Source organism: Acartia tonsa, chromosome 8 (assembly GCF_053477335.1).
Source record: "Acartia tonsa isolate MP-2025a chromosome 8, ASM5347733v1, whole genome shotgun sequence".
Lineage (NCBI taxonomy): Eukaryota > Metazoa > Arthropoda > Copepoda > Calanoida > Acartiidae > Acartia > Acartia tonsa.
The window spans coordinates 43,237,615-43,262,921 of NC_137267.1; the positions used below are offsets into that span (position 1 = coordinate 43,237,615).

A 25,307-nucleotide genomic window follows, 5' to 3' on the forward strand; every position below is an offset into this window, starting at 1 on the left:
CCTATGAGTGAAGTTCTTGGAAAACATTGGTTTAACATTCAAAATTTGAGGACATAAAACCTTGTTATGATAATAGCATCTTAAATTTTTCAATTAGTTTCATTAGTTAATAACAAAAACATCTCCAATTTCTAACGTTTCTTTTTTCAAGGTCTAAAGAGAGAAAAACATTTATACTTTTCTGTTTACATCAGTATTATTGTAGCTACCAATCACCATATACATAACTAACCCTTATGTAGATTGGAATTATTAGTAAAAAACTTAAAAAATACCCTAAAATTTTATAAGCTTAAAATTTTTAGAAAAAGATGAACTTTATGAACATTCGGTGGAGGGGATCAGAGCTCGATCTTTAAATCGTTTATAGGTGATTTAAACCGGGGCGATTCATTTGGCGCACCATCAAATTATTAATATCAATCTTTAAATCGAATTTGCATGGGCGATTTGAATCGGGCAGTGGCGCGGGCCCGACACGGCAACGCCACTCACCGAGTGGCATTGCCGGTTTAAATCGGGGTGATTTATTTAATAAATAAATATTTTTTTTTAATTACTTTAATATTTTATTGCAAAACTATTGTGAAAACATTTTTATAGTTATTTTTAAAATAAATTATATATTAATGTTTTATATAAAATACCATGCTGACACGGAATTTTACATAAAATGCCTTACTGACACGGCTTATGTAATAAAGTTGTACTGGCGCGGATCGATATTTTATTGAGTGTCGCAAGCGATTTAACAACACCGCGCCGAAAATCTTTTAAATATCAATGTTTTATAGGCGCGCTGTGGCTAACCACCAGCGCACCTACAAATCACCTCTGAATCGCCCCGATTCAGCGCACTATAAAAACGATTTAAAGATCCAGCTCAGTATAATTTATATCAGATTTATTATACTATCCCTATATCCCTGTTCAACTAGGTGTAACTTCGGATACTAGACATCTTAAAACACTCCTCGTGTAAAGCGTTCATTCGCCCTATAGACAACCCTTTGATCGCACGACCTTTGTCTTAGAAGTCCTAACTGTGCATGGTAATAAGTAGCAACGGTTTTGGGCCTAGGCAAGGCATTCCCCCTGCACTAAATATTTATATCGCGCACCTGAATTAGCAGCAGTAGGAACCATTTTTAACGTCTTTATGACGTAGTGTCACATCATAAAGAATCTATGCTTGTAATAACTGTTTGATTATGTAAGTGTTACACAAAATTAAATGTCTAGACGTTCTCAACTTATAAAGTATCAGGGATATTAAGGGATAAGACAATGGACGATAAATTGAATTACAATACATTTGAGAAAAAACACTAGAAAGGGAAAGGGTTAAATAACTGCATTTCCCCACCGCACTGTCCTTGTGCTAACTTTCAATTGGGTCATTGAAAATCAACCAAAATGGTGTGGTCTGTATTAACACAGCCAAGTAGCAGGAAATAATTTGGTAGCAGACGAATAAGGTCATTGAAAAAGGAAGGGAGGTAGTTATCTGTATATACATCTAAACGGAGTGGGGACAAAACACCTAATTTAAAAATACCTAATTTAAAAATGCCTAATTTTATAAATGTCTAATGTGACAAAACGCCTAATTTATAAATACCTAATTTAAAAATGTCTAATTTAAAAATACCTAATTTTAAAAATGCCTAATGTGACAAAACACCTAATTTTAAAAATGCCTAATTTTATAAACACCTAACTATAAATACCTAAGTTTAAAAATACCTAATTTTAAAATACCTAAATTAAAAAAACCTAATTTTAAGCATATCTTAAAACTGTTGTTAAATATATTAAACCGGCGGTTACGCCCCCTAGAGGCCTCTCGGGATGACAGTAGTTCGAAATCTCGGATTTTTTAAAACTTGTTTTGTTCCCCCCCCCCCCTTATTTTTGTGCATTAACTGGTGTTTATACAAATGCGCCAATTTCAAATCCCCTACCTAAAATTTTTTTATAATATTTTTTATTAAAACTCAAATTAAAAAGTAGAAAGGCGGTTGACTTATCCCCTTCCCACTTTAATAATACCTAAAGGCTTCTTGGGGGCGTTGCCCCTCGTCTATCTTAAAATAAAAGCTATATCTTGCATTATTTTTTTCATTAGGTGTTTGAACACGAATTGCATATAGTAAAAATATTTTTCTTTTTTAATTGTTATCCTAATAAGATAAAAGTTATACTTAAAAATTGTTTTAATAGTTATCATTATATTTAGCATTTTTAAAAAAACACCAAAATTGACCAAAATATGCGTATATATTTTGTACTCACTTGCGTCATTTATATTTCAGATTTTATTTACCAGTCATCCCTCTCGGGGCAATTGCTGTGAGGAGGGGAATTAAATGTATTCTTGAGGGGGGGGGGGCGGGGGGTGTTACAACCCCTCCTCCCCTCCACAATTTTTTTGCGGATAGTTAAATGATAGATTATTTGATTTTATGTTTCATTAGCTCTGAGGAGATAATTTTAGTTGAGATGGCCCTAAACTTACATTGATTTTATAAATTTTTTTTCTTATTCCTTAAAAATTGTCTATAATATGAATCAATTCATGATTTCACATTATACCTGTCTTGTTTTCCCTCCAAAAAATGTTTTATTTACTAACAACGAATTTAAAGTATCCTTTATCCTTGAAATATGAAGATATAATGTAAGCATACACCTGTGAGTTATGAAATGAAATCAACAAAAAAAATGTGTAAGAATCAAAGGAGAAGTAATATATACAGTTGAAGTAATTTTGAAGGGACTACAAATTAATAGACAGAAAGAAAAATCTAAAATAATGATATGAAGTATGTAAAAAATATAGATAACTAAAAGGCTTTTAATGTTGACAACCCCTGCCAAAACTGTCATTGCAATTTCAATGTTTATGTACATTAAAATGACTTTAATAAAGAGTGATTATAAAAAAAATAAAATTTATGATAAGTTTGTGGCACCTCACGTGACAAATGAATTTTAATTTTTATTGGTTTCTTCTCTAACCTACAAAATCGTCAAGGGGATGACCTGTCAGAGGGAATGATGGGAGTAGGTTGATTTTTTTTCTTGGGGGGTGGAATTTGACCACCCCCAATTTTAGTTATAGTGTTATAAAGAAAGATTGAAGAAATGTAAAAAAAAACGGGGGGGGGGGAATTTTTTCAATAGGCTATTTCTCATTGAAAGGTGTTGGTAACCTCCCCAAAAGCGTTATAAACCTTCCCATGAGCTACAGGAAGCTTCATTGTAAAGATGAACTATATTGGTTCATTGACTATCGAGTGAAAAAATTAGATATTTTAAAATTAGGCATTTCAAAATTAGGTGTTTAGATAGTTTAGAATTAGGTATTTATAAATTAGGCGTTTTAAAATTAGACATTTTTAAAATTAGGTATTTTTAGTTAGGCATTTTTAGTTAGGCGTTTTTAAATTAGGCATTTATAAATTAGGTGTTTTTAAATTAGGTGTTTTTAACGTAGGTATTTTTAACATTAGGTATTTTTAAACTTAGGTGTTTTTAGTTAGGCATTTTTAGTTAGGCATTTTTAAATTAGGTGTTTTGTCCCCACTCCATCTAAACTATAGATCTATTTAAAACACCAATGGTTCCACTTCTGTAGATTAAAACTATTGGTTGAAACATTTGGACACTCAACTTAATGAACCAATCAAACAAAATGTAATAAAAGTACCCAAATTTTTAAGCCACGGAATAAGAAAACTATGGGTACTTGTGTTGAGTAATTAACAGCCCATTGTCCCCTCCCTCCCTGTGGAGTACCCAATTATATAACTGTTTAGGAGATGAAAGAGAGACATGAATATCTAAAGCAACAATATCTCAACTGTGAGGCTAACATCAAGAAATTTGAAAAGGTGATATTTTTTCCTTTGAATTATTCTTTTTAAATTTTTATCACTACTCTATGGAAACTACTCAATAAATTACTATGTAGGTATGTCTGACCTTATATTAGCACTCAAAATGTGATTCGTTATCTAAGATAGGTAGCAGAATTTTCTTGTGAATATTCCCCTTAATATCAGGGATCTAAAAGGATAAATTAATGTATATACCAAATGATGATACACTTTATTACTCCTAGATTACAATAAGTGGTTAATACGTTTAGACACTCAACTTATAGAATTAACCAATCCAAATTCAAAAAGTCCCTAAAGTTGTTAAGCCAAGAGTAGAAAAATGTTGTTATTAAACTTTTGGGACTATAGTAGTAAACATCCTAATATCCCTTCCCTCCCTTATACAGTTTATTTGCACTGATTAAAGATATGTATTAGTATATTTATGTTTTAGCTTTGCTTGTTTTGAATATTGTCATAATTTGTAAAGTTGGAAATTTTTTTTTCGTATTTTCCGTAAGGTTGGGTGTTGGGGTTTAGTCAAATGCACTTATTAAGTCAAACTATTTCTAACTATGACCAAATGTATCCATATGATATAGTCATGATTAAGAACAGCTTGAGGATTTGACTAAATCCAAACACACAACTTTAGGGAAAATACGCGAAAAAATTACCCTCTCTGTACCCAGGAGCAAGAAGAATTGACAGAAGCTTTACTAGAAGCTGAAGCTAATCATGAACAACAAGAAAATAAGTAAACTCAATTTCATTTCATCGCGTAACCACCAGGGAGGGTAGGGTACACTGGACTGGGAATTATTCTGGTCCAAAAAAGTGTATTAAACCCATTCTCTCATTGTCATATCCCTAAAAATCCCTAGGCGTTACTGTTCGTGAATTTAGACAAAATTTGATTGTCTAAAGATTTAAAACCTAATGTAGATATTCACAGGGATGAAAAGGGATAAGACAATGGCCGATAAATTGATGTACATCCCCAATAATGATACACAAAATTACCCCTCCTGTTGATTATCATTAGTGGTTGAAACATTTGGACACTAAACTTTATGAAACAACTAATCAAAATTAAATATAAAGTACTCAAAGTTGTTAAGTAAACGAACAAGAAAATGATACTATAAAACTTTGAGGATAATAAACAGCCCAATGTCCCTTTCCTCCCTGAGCTATACATGTACTGAATAGACATGAACTAGAAATAGCAAATTACATACTTTTGTTGCTATTATGATATGAAAGAATCATCCTTTTAATATGCCATTCAAAATAATTGTTTAGATGTATGCGATATCAGTTGGATATTAGCCAGTTGAAACAAGAGCATGAACAACTACTTCATGAAAAGGTATCTCTCTGCTGCAAGTGTATGTATGTATGTCTGTGTTTTTGTCAATGTGATTGTGTTCTGAAGAAAAAAATTAATAAGTGTGTATGAAGAAAGATATGTGTCAGTTTTATTTATTTTTCTCATTCAGTGACATATAGACATATGTATGGATTATGGTTGTAGAGTTCACTATGCTTCTAACAATTGATATGTTTGCATAAAAGGACGTCCAAGCTTTTTTTTAGAGGTGACTACGACGTATTTGCCTTCCCCCTAAAAAGATTATACCTCAGGGTTAAAATTAACATGGGGGGCAATTTCTCCCCCTAAATTTTGGGTGTGAAATATCAAAAATTTACTTGAGTTTTAAGAGCTAACTTTTATTTCATTAAAAAAACTCTGTTTTCTTCAAAATCACATTTAGAATATGATTTAATAATTTCTTATAGGATGAGGAACTCCAAAACCAGATCAGATTGTCTCAATCTACCGCGGAAGCTTTACAGGTTTATGACTTTTTGTTATTCCTTTTTGTTAATAAGAAATTATGACAGGTGGTTATTTTAGAAAATAAACTGTAGGATTCAAAACACTTATATAAACAGCCATTTAAAATTATAGAATAATATATATTGATCTTTTACTATTTTTCAGGTGGATTAGAATCGGTTCTCAGCCATATTGAAATATCATGTATAGCATCGTATTGCAGACAATTTTCCACGATTGTTAAAATAAAAATTATAAATTCAATACATGTTTTGATAGCCCGGCACTTCCTGGGTAACAAAACTGGATTTAATTTTTATTTTAATATCCGCAGAAAGCTGTCTATAATACCATGCAATAAAAAATAGTTTTTTTTTTTTTTTTTTTAAGGCATCTCTGGATATGGAGATAAAGAGTAGAATGGAGGTGGTTAAAGCCAAGAAAAAGTTGGAGGGAGATATTAATGAGCTAGAGCTATCTCTAGATCATGCAAATAGGTAAATTAAATAATGATGCAATTTTTCTTCGACCAGCTCTCCTTCTACAATTTAATTTTAGAATACACAAAGAAAGAACGGTTTGACAAATCTCATAATAAACAGCCTAATACCGTTCAGGGCAAAAATGATTGATCAAGCCATTTTGGAAAGAGGATAAATTGAGTACAGTATGTGTCATCTATGAATCTTTCTCTAGTGCCTATAAAAAATGACGTCATATTGGCCTACCATTGGCCCAATTAAAAAATGTACACCGGCCTTTCATTGTTTATTTAGTCTGGTATTGCCCTATCATTGGTCATTTATATTGTATGATGTCATTTTTAAAGGCACTTCATAAAAAGAGCCTTGTTATCTAAGAAAAAATACCAGGAGCAAAATAGCCATCAAATCATATTGCTATTTCTCATGAAATAACAACAACAAAAAAGATTGTTATTTTCATTGTTTGTATCTAGCAGTTGCCCCTTAAGCATCAAGGAGCTCACTATAAAAAGGTTAGGGAAAGCAATTAAATAGCCTAAAACCATACCAGACATAAATCTAAAAATCTAAAAGAGCCCAAAACCATCCTGGAACCTAAGTGAAGCTTCGATAAAATGGAGAACAAAATCATTTCAGTAGTCTATCAAAATCTATAAAATAACCTTACAATATCATAAAATATGATTAAATGAGATTTAATATATTATTAAAAAAAAGATTATTTTTGATTAAGGCACAACAATGATTTGAATTTATCTCTTAGGAAAACACAGGTAAATAAAAAAAACTTTTAGAATTGAAACATAAGACCATGGCCGGTAAAATTTATATACATCCCCAATGATGATGCACAAAATTTCCCCTTCTGTAGATTACAATCAGTGGTTGAAACATTAGTAGTCTCAAATTAATGAACCTACCAATAAAAAACCAATAATCCTCAAAGTTGTTAAGTAAACGAATAAGAAACATGGATATAAAACTTTGGGGACCGTTATAAAAAAAAGCCCAATGTTCCCTCCCTTTCTGCATTACAGTCCTAGATATAGAATAATTCAACATTAGGTATAATTTTTAATTTACCCACTTACCTCGTTAGGGCGGGATTCTCCTTCGATTTCTGATTAATCCTCAAGAGAATCCAGATCATCTTCAGATTGAAATGTTATGCGATACTCTAACATTCAAGGATATTATGAATATTTAACAGACAACAACCCTTTGATTGCTCGACCTTTTCCTTGAATTCCTAACTATGCATGGTAATGAGTTGCGTCTGTTTTTTGGGCCAAGGCATTCCCCCAACCCTTACTATTAATGTAACGTGTTAGACATAAAAGCAGCAGGTACCATTTTTAACGTTACTAGTAGGATGTGTTTTGATCTAGACTCGAACCTGACACCTCCCTGACAGCAAGCAGGCACGCCACTATTTACGCTAATGCTGTAGGTTTACAAAGATTTTAATTTAGGGGAATGTGTTACAATTAGAAAAAGAGATAGATGAAGAAAAAAGGAAGAGAAGAGAGATGCAAGAAAAATTAACTGTATCTGAAAGAAAGGTCAGAATAGTTAAAATTATTTGATATTCAATAAATATGATAGAACTAGAATACTAACCAGTAAGAACACGAGGCCACAATATTAGTTACATATTGTACATACTTTGGTACAAAAGGTCATTTATCATTTTTTCTAACATCCATTTATAATAAGACCTATAAAAAGTCTTAAAAAGCAAGATGAAATTATATCTTTCAAAAATGTCTTCGCTTATTGGAATAAATGGCGTAACCCTGCATGGGCTAAACCCAAACTATAAAACAAACAAACGAAAAACTACGCCCTTTGCATGTTTCTAATTCATTCCAAATAAGGTTTGAAACGGTCAATCTTAATTAACCTGAAAACATGCAACAACAAAAACTTTTTGACCTTCATCATTTATTTTTATATGCTTTTAAGGTTTCAAACTTGAGTAACCTACTAGAAGAGAGTCAGAATAGACAGGAGTGTAGCGAGAGAAAAGCTAAGAATTCTGAAAGCGATTTACAGGTATGCATAACATCATTTTTATAAAAATGGAAATGGCAAAACTTGTATCTGCCAAAAAAAATCTTTAGTTTCTTCATATTTACATAAGTCCTTCGAACTTTTTAATTTTATCAGTTATCAATGGTATAGTAATATCTACACATTGGTAATATTCACACATTGTTTTCATACAGGCCATAAGTAAGAATATAAGATTAGTATTTTATCAAATAGGCCTCCAATTTTACATAAACAATAAGTTTACTAAAACATAAAAAGGTTATAAAATACTATTTTATTAATAATATATATTTAGGAGACAAAGCAAGAATTAAATACTATAAAGATAGAATATGAAAACTGCCAAGCCGCCAGGAGAAAACTAGAAACTGAAGTTACTGCTTATTTGGTATACTATTATTCATTCTATATTCAATATTAAAACTTTGTATATTATTAAGGATTATTTCTGCCATTGCGAGGGTCTCTTACCCTGTGGGGTACCATTCCTGTGGGTCTCTTTCAACCTAACCTAAGCATTAAAAAGAACTTTGTCCTATACCTTCTTTATTGACAACAGAAGCTTTTTATAGTACCTTTGAAAAAATGACGTCATACAATACAAATGACCAATGAAATGCCAATATACAAACAAAATTACCAATGGCAGGCCAGTATACATCTTTAATTGACCTGTTGTAGGCCAGTATGACTTCATTTTTTATAGGCACTATAAAAATCTTCTTATCATCATATTAGTTGTAAAATAGACTTCACATTTTTAATTTGTTTATTAAAATAGATTGATTTTTTCGCCTATTGTAAATTTATTTTTGTTTAGACTGAAAAAGAAGAACTTGAAAGTGAACTGAAATCTGTAGAAGACAAAAGCAGGTATAAAATATTGGTCTAAATCCAATACTTTGATCTTAAGTCATGCATAATTCTTTATATCTTATGTAGGCTAAGGTAAATAGGGAAGGAGGGGACATTAGGCTGTTTATTACACTGGTCCCTAAAGTTTTATGATAACGTTTTCGTACTTGTTTGCTAAACAACTTTGGGGACTTTTATTGAATTTTGATTGATTGGTTTATTAATTTGAGTGTCATCAAACTAACTGTAATCTAGACAAGGGGTAAATTTGCTTATCATCAATCAATTGCCAATTGTCTTATCCCTTTAGATAAGACAATTAGATGTATGGAAAGGTTTGGAGTAGTATTTATGTGTTCAGGAAATTATTGGAGGAGAAGTCTGTATTAACAGAAGAGGCAAGAACTGAAAGGGAGAAGGCAGATAAAGAGGAAAAACTTAGAATGAGTGTTGAGACTGCTTTGAAGGTTGGATTTAATTCCGTGTTATTTTTATCATTGTCAGGCATAGCTCTAATAATGGATGTAGAATATGTGGAAATTATGACAGGAGAAAAATTGTCGTCAATATAGGTTGATAACATGAACATCACATATAGGTCAATTAGTTAAAGTTTATCCAATAAGAGGGGAGAGGGTACAGGGGGTGACTAGTTATTTTAGCCAGCTACAAGTTTTACTTTATTAGATACAAGTAATAATAAATACATCCATGCATAATTATGTTTAACCTCCTAAGTTACCAAAATTAACATTCATAGAATTTTATCAGAAAAATTAGGTACATTTAATGTTTTATGCTATCCCAAAACTTCTATAACTGTTTAATAACTATCAAATAGCAATTTTCAGCTAGTTGGTAACTGGCTTGTCCAGAAAACGGTCGGTACTCGAAGAAAGGGGTACATTTCTTTCACTATCAGAAAGAGAAAAAAAGAAATATGCATGAAAATAAAAAAAATAATAATGTTAGGATGCATTAACTAAAGCTGAAGAATCAGAAAATGCCAGCTCTAGAGCTGAGAGAAGATTGGTTGAGAAAATGGAACTAAGGTCAGAAAATATTGATTTTAGAGTTATATCAATATTCTAATAAATTAAACAAAAATGTAAACAATGTAAATTTATCTTATACATTATAAGCAATTTTTTTTGCTGATCTTACATATAGGACAAAATTATTGAAGTTAATTAGAAATTTTAAAAGAAAAGAAGGATTAAGGTCCATAAGATTAAAACAAAAAGTAGTCTGCACAATAATAAGAATTAATGCAAAAAAAATTTTAGATATGATTTTTATTATTATTAAAAAATTCCATTGCTTTATGAATACTTTTGTATTATTTTACAGGGTTGTACAGCTAGAAAATGACTTAGATTCAGAACAGGTTATAAATTTGCATAAACTTTAATCGGTAAACTTATTTATTAAATTTAACCTTTTTTAAACTTTATGTTTCTTTTTGCAGAGAAAAAGTTGTGAGGCAGTAAAAAATTTTAGGTAAATTTTAACTTAATCTGCAAAAAAAGACAAGACTATAGAGATTCCTCCTATAGAGAAGTGATTCTTTCCCTTAAAGTACCAGTCGAGCGCTCTACCTCCCCCCCAAATTTTGAAACAAATTGAAAATAAGGGCGAGATGTATATTTTTCCTCTTTGAATAGCCTTAATCCTGCAGGGCCTTTATGGATTTTTTATTACTTGGATCTTACACCAGATTATCATATACTCTAATAAATTGAAACTTGTAGCTATCTTAGATAACGATTTTCCCTATCCTTCCCCATTACCCCATCCCCTCCCTTCTTACTGAATAAACGGATTGACCAATAAGTGATGTCCATGTTAGCAACCTAAATAGACGACAATTTTTTCCCCTGCCATTATTTCCACTTACAATCTATATCCATATATGAAATACCAAATATTATAAAATGATAAAATTGTAATAATTGTAAAGAAAAATGGAGAGAAGGAGTAAAGAGCTAGAAATAAAACAGGAGCAAGAACGAGATAACTATTCTAAATTACAGGTAAATAAATTTACAGTATGGCATCAAAGCCGATTAATATCCGCTTGATTAGAGCCGTTTCTAGGCCTTAATGAAAAATCATATATCGTATCGTATTATACCCAGTTTTCAACATATATAAAAATGTTAAATCCTAATATCAAAACCAGATTTGTTTGCTGGGGCCTTCGGCACCTCATTTTTATTTGAAAACCCGCGAAAAGCTGTCTGTAATACGAAGCGATAAATAACTGTTGCTGATTTCTCCTAGCCGCATATGTTGATAAAGGCTGCTGTCAACTAGAAATTTTGTCCTTTTTTTTTTATTTTAAATTTGAAGATTGCAGCTTCAGCGGCTGTGGTTTCTTCAAACCCGAGTTGCAGCTCAATTTTAAGTGTTTTTGGTAGATTTACATATCCTTATAATAAGTTAAAAGGATCTCTGTCTGTCGATGTGTACCTAAGGATCTCGCTTAACAGATATGGTTCGCCTTTACAGGGTATTTTCTCATAGGTCCTGGGAAGGTTTACAACTATTTTAGGGGTGGGTACCATCACCTTCCGAAGATAAACCCATTTTTTTTTACTTTTTTTTCAAAACTACAATTGAAGTTGGGGGGGGGGGGGGAGAAGTCGACTTCACTCCCGAAACAGCATTAGTGCCCAATAAAAATGACGTCATACAATACGAATTACCAATAATAGGCCAGTATACATTGTAATTGACCAATGGTAAATTGTATACTAGCCTATCATTGGTCATTTGTATTGTATCATGTTATTTTTTGATTGGACACTATAAGCTGATTCTTCCCTCCCCCCAACCTAAAAGGGCCCCTAGAGGCCTCTATGGGTTTTGCCGCTTGTATATATGTATCTCCTGAATCAACTTTTAAATAATTCTTTTTTAACACTTCTATTAAAACAAACATATGATATAATAGTTACAGCTTTCTTGTCTTGTATATTTGTAATTCATAATATTGGGTATTTGTTAATTTTAGGAATTGGTGGACAGATTAGAAAATAAAATTGGTGTCTACAAGCACCAAGCTGAAATTGCTGAAAAACGCGCTATTGAAAATTTAAATAAGGTAAATTCTGTTAAAAATTAACAAGAGGAAATATGTCTAGACCGTTCACATCGTTCGCCCACTAAATAATAAACTAAATGATTATTGTTATTGTAAATCTTAATAAATCAATTTCAGCCATGTGCCTTGAAAAATAGCCGAGAAATTCACTTTTCCCGAAGCTAGTAAAAGTGGCGGCACAGATTATGACGTCAAAAAAATAACCAATGAGAGGCCACTATAAATTTTATAATTGGTCAATTACAGTGTATACTGGCCTCTTATTGGTTAACTTCTTTTTGACGTCATAATCTGTGCCGCCACTTTTACTAGCTTCCTTCTCCCTCTAACGGTTTCCTACAGACGGACTTTTCGAATTATGTTGTAGCTTCGTAACTAAAAAGTTTGAAATATTAACATAAATCAAATGTAAATTCATTTTAAAATTTTAGGGAAACTTCTCTTTCTTCTCATTTTGTAAGAAAAAATATAATTAGTAAATAAGAAATGTTAAGATCTAAAATTAAATTTGAAATTCAAACTTTTAAATGCTTTTATGTAATAAACTGAAAACTCTAAATAATTTTAGTTAAGAAGGGTACAAGTAGAATCTGAAGAGTTAGAAGAAAGAGCTTTGACTATTGAACAGGTTAATATTAGAATAACTATTGGATGACAACATCCAAAAAAGCGAAGCTCTGAACGGTAGGACAAACGAACATTAACACTAGTATAGTGTCAATACTGAATAAGCAGGATATAAATGAATATTTCTAAGCCAAGTTGTAAAAAAATTTGTTGCAAAACTGCTTAAATACAGGATGCTATTTAAGGACACACTTACATTTTTAATACTTGATTTTGGAGATGCTTCGCTTACAACATTATACCTTGACGTAATAGAACATCATATTTAACTGATATGGTAATCAACTTGCAAAGTTTGAAATCAATCGGACAATTCTAAATTTTTTTTATTGATGACAAGAGCTAACCGTTACGGACAGACGGACGTACCGACCCTAATCATAGAAAAGCTTCGATTTAAATTTTTTTTGGCTATAGTTATTTTTCGTTCTTGTTTATTTTAATAGCAACAATTGTCAACAGCGTTTTCATAGTGGGGCTAATATACAATTCTAAATGTCCGTCTGTATGTCCGCATAAAGCATTTTTGCGATTAAAATTACATTTATCAATAAGCATCCAGTTTATAATTCACATGGATTGTATGTAATATTGTAAATGAGATTAGATTCATGACGGAAAATAATTCCAGATTACTCTCATAACTAATGAATACTTCATTAATAATATGTTCTGTTGGTTTATCTGTAATGCTCCAGAGGACATCTTCTGTTATTTAACCCTTAACAGTCGGGCCCCTTGCCGCACCTTAATCGGTTGGGGGGGGGGGGGGGGACGTTGAACGAGATATCAGCGCCTGTTAGAGCTAGAGGGCTAAAACATTTTGTGCATGTCCCTTGTTTGATAATGAATTTCCGACTATAAGTAAGTCAAGGTCAATTTTCGCTTCCTTCACCCTTTTATTTAATAACCTTTGTTTTTAGGTCCTTTTTTACTTAAAAATTTCAAAAGGCTGTCATTTTCTTATTTCTGAAGCTAGAAAAACGATTTTTTCAGAAAATGTTTATCCTCATGTATTTTTTTTCTTAGGAAGCTCAAAACATAAATTTCGGCGGTCGCAACAGTCGGCGGGAAAGGGGCGGATCTTAATGAAATTTTGATACGTTATGTAGACATTTAAGTAAAGCTTAAGTTTAAAATTGATACGTTATGTAGATATGTAAGAAAAGCTTAAGTTTAAAATTTGAAGTCTCTAAGTCGAAAATTGCGGTCACAGGAGGCTTTTAAAGATTTCTTGAGACCTGCAGGATCATACCTTGAACCTAAAATTGACTTGAACACCTATATTTTATGTAAGGGTTTACTTAAAAAGTCACAGAGTTATGGCCCTCTATCTTTCATACAAAGAAAATGAGATAGAAAAAACCGGAGGCGACCGTTAAGGGTTAACATTGACCCTTGATTTTAGGTTTTAGATTTTGGTTAATCCAAATAATAAGTTGATCAGTAGATTGGGAGACGTCAATGGATGTTCATTAATAAGTAAACGAAAATATAGACTTTACTTTTTTTCAGGCGTTTCAGAAGTACAAAACTCAGAATAATGAAACTCAATAATCCAACAATTTTTAGAATACTTTGTTCAGTATGGCTTCGAAACCGAATAATATCCGCTGGATTAGAACCGGCTACCAGTAGACTGAAAAATCATGTATAGCATCGTATAACAGACAATTTTCCACGAAAAATAAGATAAAATCGTAAAATTATTACAAGTATTGTTACCCATGTCCTGCTGTCATGCGACCTATAAAAATAATTGTTTTCTATTGTTTTATCAAATATTTATGTAAAAAAATCATGTATTTAAAATTACTTAAAATTACAAAATTAAGTTAGCAATACAAGACTAATGTCATCATTTTGAACCTAGTAATAGTGTCTAACTTTTTATCTTTGTGACGTAACAAAAATCTATCCCTTTTTTAGGGGTTTCCTTTCCCACCTCCCCTCTCATCCTTCGATTTTTGTTACGTCACAAAGATAAAAAGTTAGACACTATTACTAGGTTCATCATTTTTCTTTCGAAATTTCAATTAAAAATAATAAATATGTTTAATAAATAGTAAGGCTAATCTATAAGTGTTCGTGTCTGTTGGTTGGTCATAAGTTCACTTTTTTCTTAACTTCACTTTTCCTAACTTCCTATAGCCTACACCACCCCCTTTATGGAAGAAGTAGCTGTCTGTAGTGCCCTAGCACTAAAGTGCTTTTGGACTATCTATTCTATTGACGTCTGTAAATACCCTATCCCTCATCTCTTTTCTAGGGTGTTTCTTTCCTCCTTCCCTTTCTCTTTCCCTCAATAATATGACAATAGAATAGGTTGGCCAAAAGCGTTGACACCTATCCCCATATCCCTAGGGCACTAAACACAGCTACATGCAAGAACATTTTGTCTATTTCTCTTAATGGGTGCATAATGTTTAGCTTAAAATTTGTATAAGCTTCACTACTATTAGTTGTTTTCGTCCTTGTTAAAGTTTAAGTTTTTGGACAATTTTGTTTCGTACCCTGTAAATGTATTAAAATCAATTACTTCACCAAAACAATTTATTTAATATTATAATCAATAAACTAATCACAATTAATCTAATTTTTTATACTTATTTATGTATAATATAAGAATTTATAAATTTTATCAAAAAGGATGACAGCTTACATAGGAGCGTAGCCAAAAAGACTTTCAAATTGTCGCTGAACAGACAAATTTACCAAAAATCTTATTTTAGAGGGAATTTTCCTATAATGAAAAATTTATAGTGTCTTTTTATCTCAATAAAACCTTACAATTACTTTTTATTGTAAAAACATTTACCAAAATTATTGTTAAATTTAGGATAATTTAGTATTTAATTTTATTAATTCAATTTATCATTATGGGGGGGGGGCAGGATCCGTGCTCAACAAGGACTTTGTGGGAAAGCACCAATTCCTGCTTTCAAAACAATATTGAGCTTAAAATTATTACGAAGCTTTTTATAGTTCCTATAAGAAGAGATAAATTTATAAAAAAAAACTTCTGTCCGAAGTATCCCGAATGGCGTACTAATATAATATTTCGTTATTCTAATATAACAACATTCGGAATACTTCGGCGAACAATTTTTAAAATTTATCCTATTTTTTACAGGCACTATAAAGAGCTTCATCATCTATTAAATAATTTACAAATGAGTACCAACTGCTTTGCAGAAGTCAAACTGTTATTAATGCACATAATTATAATTCCAGTATATAAACCGATTAATATCCATTGGATTATAAACATACTGAAAAATTAAGTATAAAATCGTATCACAAACCACTTTCCACGATTATTAAAATAAAAGTAATAATATTAATACCAGTTTTATCAGCCCAGGCCTTCGACCATTCGTGGCTAAGAAATCTGGTTTATAATTGTAATATCTGCGCAAAGCTGTCCATAATACGTTGCGATAAAAAAAAACTATTATCTTGTAGAGAACTTTACTGTGTCAGGTTTAAGTCTTGTTTTGGTTTTGATCCTGAAAAAAAAAGAAATCGTGAATAATCTATTCACAATAATAATATAAGATTTTAAATATCTCAGGAGGCTTTTATATAAATTAATTATATCAATAATAAAAAAGTTTGGATCTACTGCAGTTCACGGTAAAATATTGCTGGTAACGAATATTGCCAAAAAGCTATGAATTTTAAAGGCTGCTAGCTGCCAAACGGCTAAACGTACAGATCATACCCACATACTATTTTAAGCGGTTTAAGAAGGCCTACAAATAATTTGGTCCCTGGAATAGCCAAGATCCAATGATGCACAGGGAAAGCTTCACTGAAGAAAAAACGCGTAAAATAGGCCTTTTTCGCGCATTTCTCTGCACTGCGAGATAATTATGCATTATTGATTTATGGCTATTCAAGATTATTTGTAGGCCTTCTTATGCTGCTTAAAACAGTGTGCAAGCATGATATGTACGTTCAGCTGTTTGGCAGCTAGCAGCCTTAAAAATGCATAGATTTTTGGCAATATTCGTTACCAGCAATATTTTACCGTAAACTGCAGTAGATCCAAAAGTTTCTAGGAATAAACAGTGCAATGGATCTAAAATTAATTTTATCAGTTTTCTTGGACTTTTGGTACTAGAGCAAATGTTACTTTTTGGCTAATTTTAATGACTTTAAAGACTAAAAAGTTAATCTTCTATTAGACGAATGCCCCTTTGGCAAAACACTATGCAACTAGGTATAAGTTTTATTTGTAATAACAATTTAAATTTGTAAATATATGGATTTTCTAGGGCTCAGTGAAATCGTCATATTTCAACTTTAAAATTCAAAAGGATGTCTTAATCTTTTCCTAAACAAACAATCCATCAGAATTTATTTTGCACACAAGCCGGCTGCCGAGCCCTGGTATATTTAAACACGTTTTCATAATCTCACAAATATGTGCTTACCATTTATTCTTTGAGGTGAAGAAGTTAATCTGTTACTCAAGGGAGGTAGAAACTGTTTCCTTTCCAATAAATGATATACTGTCCATTTTTTATTATCCAATTCCAGTTTAGTTAATTTCCAAGAAGAAGATTGGAAGATGATTAAAGTCCCTCCACAGATTATGACGTCATACGATAGAATAACCAATAAGAGGCTAGCATAAATTTTACCATTGGTTAATTACCGTGTATACTGGCCTCTCATTTGCTATAATATCGTATGACGTCATAATCTGTAGAGGGATGTCAAAATTTTTAGTTTTTCTAATAGGAGTAAAATAAATAAAACTTTTTATTGTTTAAAAAATTATACTAAAATCAGTGGCGTGGGGGGGGGGAGCATTTTAGATATTTTGACAAACTTATTTGTGTAATTTTTTTCTTGCCTTTTTGCATTTGCGGAAACATTAAAACAATTTTGCTATTTGGAAAGGTTTGGGGGTGGGGGGGGGGGGGAGGGTAAAATGAGGCATTTTTGCTCTTAAGTGGGGAAGGCAAAAAAATTTATTTTTTAATATTTAGAGGGAAGTTCTCCTTCGATTCGCACGCCACTGACTAAAATAAATTTTGGTTTTAACTAGGAGTATTTTTCCCAAAAAATCTGCACAGGTCTAGTATTGAAATTTACCATTCAAAAGTTTTAATATTTTTAAACGTCACAACTTATAGAATTTGCCATTTCAGTGCATAAGTATCAAAATAATTTTATTGCATGACCTTTAAGATATTTGATTTCAACGTCATAAAAGGGTAGAGACAAAGTGAGTTACAGCAGTGGCGTGCGAACCGAAGGGGGCATTTGGGGCAATCGCCCCCCCCTAGCGACCAAAACGCCCCCCCCTGCCCCCCCCTAGCCACCGCCCCCCCTGCCCCCCCCTAAATGTTGAAAAATGCCCCATTTTGCCCCCCCCTGGTCAATAAAAATGCCCCTTTTTGCCCCCTACCCTTCAAAAAGCAAAACTATCCCAGTTTCAAAAAAAAAGATCAAGAAATACTCCAAAAAAAAATTTTTGGCGCTTCGCGCCAAACAGACAGTTACTATTCATTTAACCTTACCAAATTTTTTAATTAGAAATTAGGTTATAATCTTTTTTCACTGAACATAACAAACCAGGTAATAGGAAGTATTTTATTTTGTATAATATACACTTTTTACCAAAGAAATTTTGTACATCCCCAATGATGATACACAAAATCACAAACCCTTATTTAGATTACAATTAGTGGATGAAATGTATGGAAACTCGACTTAATCAAAATTCCATTAAAGTCCCCAAAGTTGTTGAGCCAACGAATAAGAAAATTTTATATGAAATATTGGGGACTAGTGTAATAAATAGCCCAAAAACCCCTCCCTCCCTGCATATTTGAAGAAAAAAATTTGCGCTTCGCGCCCTTCCAAACGGTTTCTGCTTTTTATCACATTGCATTGTATATTGTGTTTTTATTTCTTTAAAAACATGTGTAAACAACAAATATTTAATCAAAAAGTTATTTTATATAAAAAAGAAACAGCGTTGATATTTATCTAAGCCTTTTTCTCAACACTGTATGTCTGTCTAAATGAATAACTATATATGATGTCATTTTATTTTCAGGATAAGTTTATCATTTTTTTGTGTACATACCCCTACAAAAAGTCATGTTTTTTATGGCAATTTTCATTTAAACCATTAAAACTAACTACACTCTATATTCCTAACCTGATCAAATACGCCACTCTTGTTGTCTTTAATTGATTTTAGTTCAAAGGGGGAGTAAATATTTTAGGTGCGCTTCATGCACCGCCCTTATAAATCCTTGGAAACACCACTTAATCAAAAATTAACAGAGTTTTAAAGTGCCATTTAAAGATACCCTCTTTAAATATGTTGATATAACTTTTTAGCTTCTCTATAATTCACTATGGCTGTCAGTACGTAATGCTAAGGGGGAAATGTGATTTTTTCAACTGCAATTAAAGATAGAAGGCTAAAACTTGATGTTAAAATTCCTATCATTATGGAGTATAATTAACTATTAAATCATGGAGGTTGGACTGCTTTTCAGGACGTTTTTGGCTATTTTTGTATCTTTTAAATTTCAGGTATAGTCCCTTTTGTGACATTGCCTCTTAAGGTGCATTTCGTCGTATTTTCACAGTAGCTTTTCACCTATTTATAGCTCCTGCGGGGCCAATTGCCTAATCCTGCAGGGAAATCACCTGACCTAACTTAACCTAGAATAACCTTTTAAAAGCTACTATGAAAATACGATGAAATGCCCCTTAAGAGGCGTTGCCACAAAAGAGACTATACCCTATATTTCTAAGAGATTTTTATATCTGTAGATGAAAGGAGAAGTAATTTTTTTTTGGATTATAATATTTAAAAAAATAAAATTTCTCGCTGATTCGAGCATCCAGTATGTAATTTACTTTGACTGTCATCACACAACATACAGGAAAAAGGATTTGTGACTTTTTCTACCTAAAATATATATTTATTTCAACAGATGCTCTTTAAATTTACTTGTCTGTATTCTTATTCATGATTTTTTGTGCTTTGCTACTTAAAGATGTTGTCATCCTTGTTGTCATACAATAAATAAATATTTAAAATCAGTTTTACATATTAGGTTAATTTTTGGTAAATTATTTCCAAAATGAGTGTTTTTATCTCCCCCCCCCCAAATTTTTTTAATGAGGTTATTCATCCTTCCTGCTGAGATTTTATAACATCCCCTTCCACCCATAAAAAATGTTTTTTGGTGGGGGGGGGGAGGTTAAATTATCTTCTGTACTTTTTTTTCAAAGATGCTTTCTAGCTCCCTTCCCTTAGGTCATTGCAGGGTGGGGAGAAGGGATGGGGGAGAAGAGATGGGGGGGGGGGAAAGATGTGGGATATAAATGGGAAAAAGGGATGGGGGAAGGGATGGGGAAGAAGGGATAAGAACTAGAAGGCCCATAATCAAATAATCCCACCCCTTAAAACTCCCTTATTTATAATTAGTATATATAATCAAAATGCCCCCCCCTAAAGCAAAGTGCCCCCCCGGGGCACTTTGATTTAGGGGGGGGGCAAAATTTTACAAAATCTTCAAAATGCCCCCCCCTAGACAAAGTGCTTCGCACGCCACTGAGTTACAGAGCAGACGTTCAGTGGTTATAAAATTAAGAGGGAAGGAAAAGCAAGAAATAAAGGATAAGATTTATATTAAGAAATTAAAAACCTTTAGAAATGAATATCTAAATGTTTTGTTTCATAACCGATAGCCTGACGTACCAATTATGTAAGTTGTATATTGAATGCTTTTTATAAAGGAACATAGACACAAAAATACAGATGGCTATCATAAATAGCAGCTGAGAAAATAACATCTCGTTAGGAACGAACAGACTAAGTTAATTAGAAAGTAGCTTTCTTAGTAAAAACTATGGATCATGGAAAGAAAAATAAAGTAATGGGTTTCGTCGTATTTTTACATTAGCTTTAGATAGTTTTTTTTTAAGTTAGTTAAATGTTAATGATTGCCTAGCAGGGGCTAGAATTAGGAGAAAAGCATCTATGAAAATACGACGAAACCCGCCACTTCGTTTTCTTTAAATGATCCAAAAATATTACTGGATAATAGCTTTCATTCATGCCTAGAGACAATATTTGTATTCTTACTTGAATTTGCACTATCACCTAAAAATATTTTTTGAATAATAGATTTCAACAATTTCTTTAAAAGATTTGAAGAATATTTTGACAACTTTTTTAATCAATGATGAACTGTTTTTAAAGAGATTATAACTCTAAAGGTATATCTTCCCGATAAAAAAATGTCTACCAAATAAAACTTTTTTTTTGTGGTATTTTTATTTTCTTTTAAAACTCATATGGAAACTATAGGGTCGACTGCCCCTCCCCCCTTCTTTATTTAAGTGCCCCTTGAGACAACTAGGGACGTAGCCGCTGGTATTTAAGATAGAGAAAAATACGCACCTAAAACTGAACCTATCAAAGATCCATCACCATTGGTATAATTTTGATTAATGTTTTGATTGTTGATTTCAGTGTTTGTGGCCTGCAGAAATAGATATACAAGATATAGATGGGCAATCAGAACGAAAACGAAATAGCATGTTTTGTCGTATTTTAATTTTTGGGGGACTCTAACCCTGCGGGTAAAATTTTTTAACCCTGCGAGACTTTCCTAATTTCCTAAATTAACCCTTTAAAAGCCACTGTGAAATATGTCTAAACCTGCTACTTCGTTTTCCTTTTATGATCCATTTTAGTTATATATTATTCATTCTAATAATACGAGTAATGTAATTTTTAGAGATAGAATTTCCAAAAAGATGGCATTGTCCTAAGAAAATCAACTATTCCTAGCTGACATATTATATGTATATGTCTACATTATTCGAGCTATAAAATTTAAAGACTATAAAATATACCCAAGCAAAGCTTTATCTAAAGAAATTATTTTACAAATTGAATAAAAAATACTGCTTTTTTGTACCAAAATCTGTACTCTTTCTAACCAACAATATTGCCGGATTGTTCCTCTGCTGTTTTCCTATTGGGTGAATAATAGAGTATTTATCTAGACAACCAACCCTTTGATTGCATGACCTTTGTCTGAGAAGTCATAACTGTGCATGGTAATTAGTTGCACCTGTTTATGACCATGGCATTCCCCCTATTTATTCCCCTCAAACTATTTATATCGCGCAGTAGGAATATTTTTAATTTCTTTAATTATGAAGCAGTGTCGCGTCAAGGTTCGAACCAATCACTATTTAGATCTTGTATATTTGTTGCCTGCAGAAGAGCTGGACTCAACTGAACATAATTCTCACATCCACCTTCCTCCTAAACATAATAGATATTGGGCAAAATTATATGATATTTCTTTTGCTAGCTTATTCGCTCTTCGATATTGTTTTTTTTATTATCATTATTTGAGCATGAACTGGATTCTTTTAAAGCTGTTTAAACATATTATGAAGAAAAATGCTCTTTAAAAAGTGCTTCAAAAACAGTTTAATAACTTTAACAGCAAAACTGTAAGGTTATAAAATTGATTAGATGTAAAGCACTTACCACCTTCCTTATAATAAAGTAACAGGATGATTGTTTGTTTGTACCGAAGGATCTCGCTAGCCGCTGAACCGATATGGTTCTCCTTTACAAAGTAGCTTCTCACAGGTCATGGGAAGGTTTAAAACTATTTTGGGGGAGGGTACCAACACCCTCCTCAGAAAAATCAACAAAAAAACGACGACCTGCGGTCATTTTTGCAATTGGCTAAAAAATAACTTACACCATTTAGCGGCAAAAATAATATATTTGGTAAATCGCTGATTTTAAAATAAATTGAAAAGAAACAATTTTACGTAACCCTTGAGACCTCTAGGGACGTAACCGCTAGATAATTAATATAGTAACCTGATCCTCAGTTGAAGGTTTTAATGATGGTGACACTTTGGATGATTTACATGATTGTGAATATGACATACACTGCTGGAAATCTATTCGTCTGGCTGGCTCTTCAGGAACAGCATGGGGTACCACTGGTCTAAATATTAAAGAAATTTATCCAAACAAGAAGTAAAAACAAATTTTGATCGGTTTGGATTATATAAACGTTTCTAAACAAAAGTCATTAAAAACGAAGCGCTTGAAAGTGTCATGTGTGACGTCATAAAAATACATCTAATTCCATTTCTTCTCTCATCCCTCATCAAAATCTTTGGATCAAATCTTTATTTTCATTTTAATGCCCCCGGAAAGCCGTCTATAAAATGTGAAAAATATATATTCTCGAAGCAATGACAGACTGACGGTGTGACGGACTTCAATAATTCAAGTATGGAGTAGCTGCGCTACAAAAACAATTCAAATACAATACCTGTTGTTAACTCCTTCCCTTTGTTGTCTGACATAATCATACGTGGTCATCCCCTTCATATTTATGTAAACGTGGAAAATACACAAGTGGACTAGCAGCACTGAAATAGTAGATGTTAAGTTAGTTTGTTAAAAGCGAAGCTTATCTATAATTAGGTCTGTTCGTACATTAGAGTAAACACTAAAGGGAGAAAGGGTTAAACAAATTATTCTTCCCATCGCAACAACCTTGTGCAACATTTTCATTGGGTCATTGAAAATCAAACAATGGTGTCACTTATAATAACACAGCCAAGTAACAATAAATGATAAAAAGGAAGGGAGGTAGTTGTCTGTATATACATATATCTATACTATAGATCTGTTGTTCGTACTTTTGTTACGGATATGAAATTCAGATATTTTATAATTGACTAATCGAACTCAAACTTAGTATAATGATCCCTGTAACAGTAAGGTATAATTTACAATCCTAGCAGCTCTGCAAGTTTATTTAAATTGTATTGATCTTATAACTTCTTTGACAACAAGTTTTTAGAAATTAATTTTTCTATTCATATGATTTTTGAAAATATACCTATTAAACAGTCGAAAAATCTAAATTGAAATAAATTAAATATTGCATATTATTTATTTTAATTTCAAGTAATTTATTTTAAATTCTTGAACATGCAATATTTGCATGTCATGATTATGTAAAATTAATTTACTAAAATATAAATCAGGGCTCGGCGGCGGCGCACATGTAAGCCTAAGGAAAATCAGCCTTTTGTTCTTTTAAAAATCAGCTGGAAGTCCAACCTAATCAAAATATAGCAATCCCTGTATAAAAAAGCATCTCTATATGTTAAAATTAAAGCTTCGTCACGGCTGCCGAGCCCAGATATAAATATCTTACATAAACTAATAATGAAAATGCATTTAAAAAACAAGAAACAAAACATATAAAAATGTTAACACTGAAAAAATGGAAAAAATTATTTATAGATCAGATAATTAGTTGTAGAAAAAACGAAAAAGAAAAATAGGAAAGGTCAAAAAAATCCATACTAAGCCATAAATCTGAAATAAAATAGTCTAAAACAATCCCGGGATCTAAGTAAATATGCCAAAAAATTAAGAATTCAATCTGTTCAATATTTATTGAAATATTAGGCTTCAAACAAAACAACCATATTACTTTTTAAAATACTAGCGACTCCCCCCATAGATGCCTCTAGGGGCACGTAAACTTTTTTGTTAAGAACAGCATTTTACCAAAAAATATTTATTTGGCCGCTAGATGGAAATAGTTATATTTTTTGCAATTTCTCTTGGGCGGGTGATGGTACCCTCTCCCAAAAAAGATATAAACCTTCCCAGGAGAAGCTATCTTGTAAAGGAGAACCATGTCGGTTCAACAGTTAGCTAGATCCTTTGGTAAGAACAAACAAACAGACAAACAAATAGATAGACAGACATCATGTTACTTTATGAATTGGAAGGATACTTACACAAAGCGAGGAATGCGAGCATACAGAGGGTGATAGTGATGAAAATAAAGCTGATGTCAGTAACAGGCATTAAGAAAAACAAGAACACATCCTACAGTCCATTTCAAACATATTCACATTTAATATTAATTTTTGTTTGGCTTTTATTGCTTGTTTGTTTGGGCATAGAAATGCCTAAAACTACTCTAATGAAGCTTCCCTAATAATCAATAATCTTTATTGTCTAACCTATCTTATATTGAATTCAAACTCTAGACATGAATCTTAAGGGATATGACAAGATACATTAAAGTACACCCCCTCTGATTATTAAAAATATTACCCCTTATTTGAATTACTGGTTGAAAAGTTTGGACACTTCTTATTCGATCCAACCGAAAAAGTGCCAAAAAATAAGCTGACATGTTTTTAAAACTTTGGTTACCAGTATAATTTACATCCCAATGTCCTCTTCCTACAGAAAGTTATGATAGAGAAGCCCTGCTATATATATATACTAATGAATTTTTTAATCCCTCCCCTCCTACTGTGTAAACGGACTGATCAATAAATGATAGAAAAAATAGCAAGCTAAATTGACAAGAATGTTTCCCCTGTCA

The 25,307-nt window shown here is 32.0% G+C and overlaps 2 protein-coding genes and 3 long non-coding RNA genes across 5 annotated transcripts; 3 read left to right on the forward strand and 2 right to left on the reverse strand.

Moving 5' to 3' along the window:
- Nucleotides 1-5,189: 5,189 nt before the first annotated feature.
- LOC145325607 (uncharacterized) lies at nucleotides 5,190-6,991 on the forward strand. Its single transcript, XR_013881530.1, has 4 exons — nucleotides 5,190-5,256; nucleotides 5,688-5,744; nucleotides 6,118-6,224; nucleotides 6,946-6,991. It is a non-coding gene; the product is annotated as an uncharacterized LOC145325607 (long non-coding RNA).
- A 750-nt stretch (nucleotides 6,992-7,741) lies between these two features.
- On the forward strand, nucleotides 7,742-11,438 carry LOC145326630 (uncharacterized). Its single transcript, XM_080170000.1, has 10 exons — nucleotides 7,742-7,774; nucleotides 8,178-8,267; nucleotides 8,563-8,655; nucleotides 9,088-9,140; nucleotides 9,484-9,589; nucleotides 10,095-10,174; nucleotides 10,473-10,509; nucleotides 10,591-10,622; nucleotides 11,083-11,155; nucleotides 11,406-11,438. The coding sequence occupies exons 1-10, from the start codon at nucleotides 7,742-7,744 to the stop codon at nucleotides 11,436-11,438; spliced, it is 630 nt and encodes a 209-aa protein (XP_080026126.1).
- Nucleotides 11,439-12,130: 692 nt separating this feature from the next.
- Nucleotides 12,131-14,582, forward strand: LOC145325604 (uncharacterized). Its single transcript, XR_013881528.1, has 3 exons — nucleotides 12,131-12,228; nucleotides 12,797-12,856; nucleotides 14,371-14,582. It is a non-coding gene; the product is annotated as an uncharacterized LOC145325604 (long non-coding RNA).
- An 808-nt stretch (nucleotides 14,583-15,390) lies between these two features.
- LOC145325605 (uncharacterized) lies at nucleotides 15,391-21,406 on the reverse strand. Its single transcript, XR_013881529.1, has 4 exons — nucleotides 21,302-21,406; nucleotides 20,959-21,001; nucleotides 17,295-17,353; nucleotides 15,391-16,364 (listed from the first exon to the last, which is right to left on the reverse strand). It is a non-coding gene; the product is annotated as an uncharacterized LOC145325605 (long non-coding RNA).
- Nucleotides 21,407-22,081: 675 nt separating this feature from the next.
- LOC145326631 (uncharacterized) lies at nucleotides 22,082-24,824 on the reverse strand. Its single transcript, XM_080170001.1, has 4 exons — nucleotides 24,709-24,824; nucleotides 23,217-23,316; nucleotides 22,754-22,883; nucleotides 22,082-22,177 (listed from the first exon to the last, which is right to left on the reverse strand). Exons 1-4 carry the CDS (start codon nucleotides 24,776-24,778, stop codon nucleotides 22,082-22,084), a joined length of 396 nt encoding a protein of 131 aa, XP_080026127.1. The 5' UTR covers nucleotides 24,779-24,824.
- Between the last annotated feature and the right edge of the window lie 483 nt (nucleotides 24,825-25,307).

Bases quoted from the DNA above. Each gene is read 5' to 3' on its own strand.
- LOC145326630 (XM_080170000.1), top strand. From the start codon at position 7,742: ATGCAAGAAAAATTAACTGTATCTGAAAGAAAG. The intron at 9,141-9,483 runs GTATAAAATATT...TTATGTGTTCAG, and splicing joins TCTGTAGAAGACAAAAGCAG to GAAATTATTGGAGGAGAAGT. The intron at 10,510-10,590 runs GTTATAAATTTG...TTCTTTTTGCAG, and splicing joins ATGACTTAGATTCAGAACAG to AGAAAAAGTTGTGAGGCAGT.
- LOC145326631 (XM_080170001.1), bottom strand. From the start codon at position 24,778: ATGCCTGTTACTGACATCAGCTTTATTTTCATCACTATCACCCTCTGT. The intron at 22,884-23,216 runs GTATTGTATTTG...TTTAATATTTAG, and splicing joins AGGGAAGGAGTTAACAACAG to ACCAGTGGTACCCCATGCTG. The intron at 22,178-22,753 runs GTTACTATATTA...TATTATGTTTAG, and splicing joins AACCTTCAACTGAGGATCAG to GAGGAAGGTGGATGTGAGAA.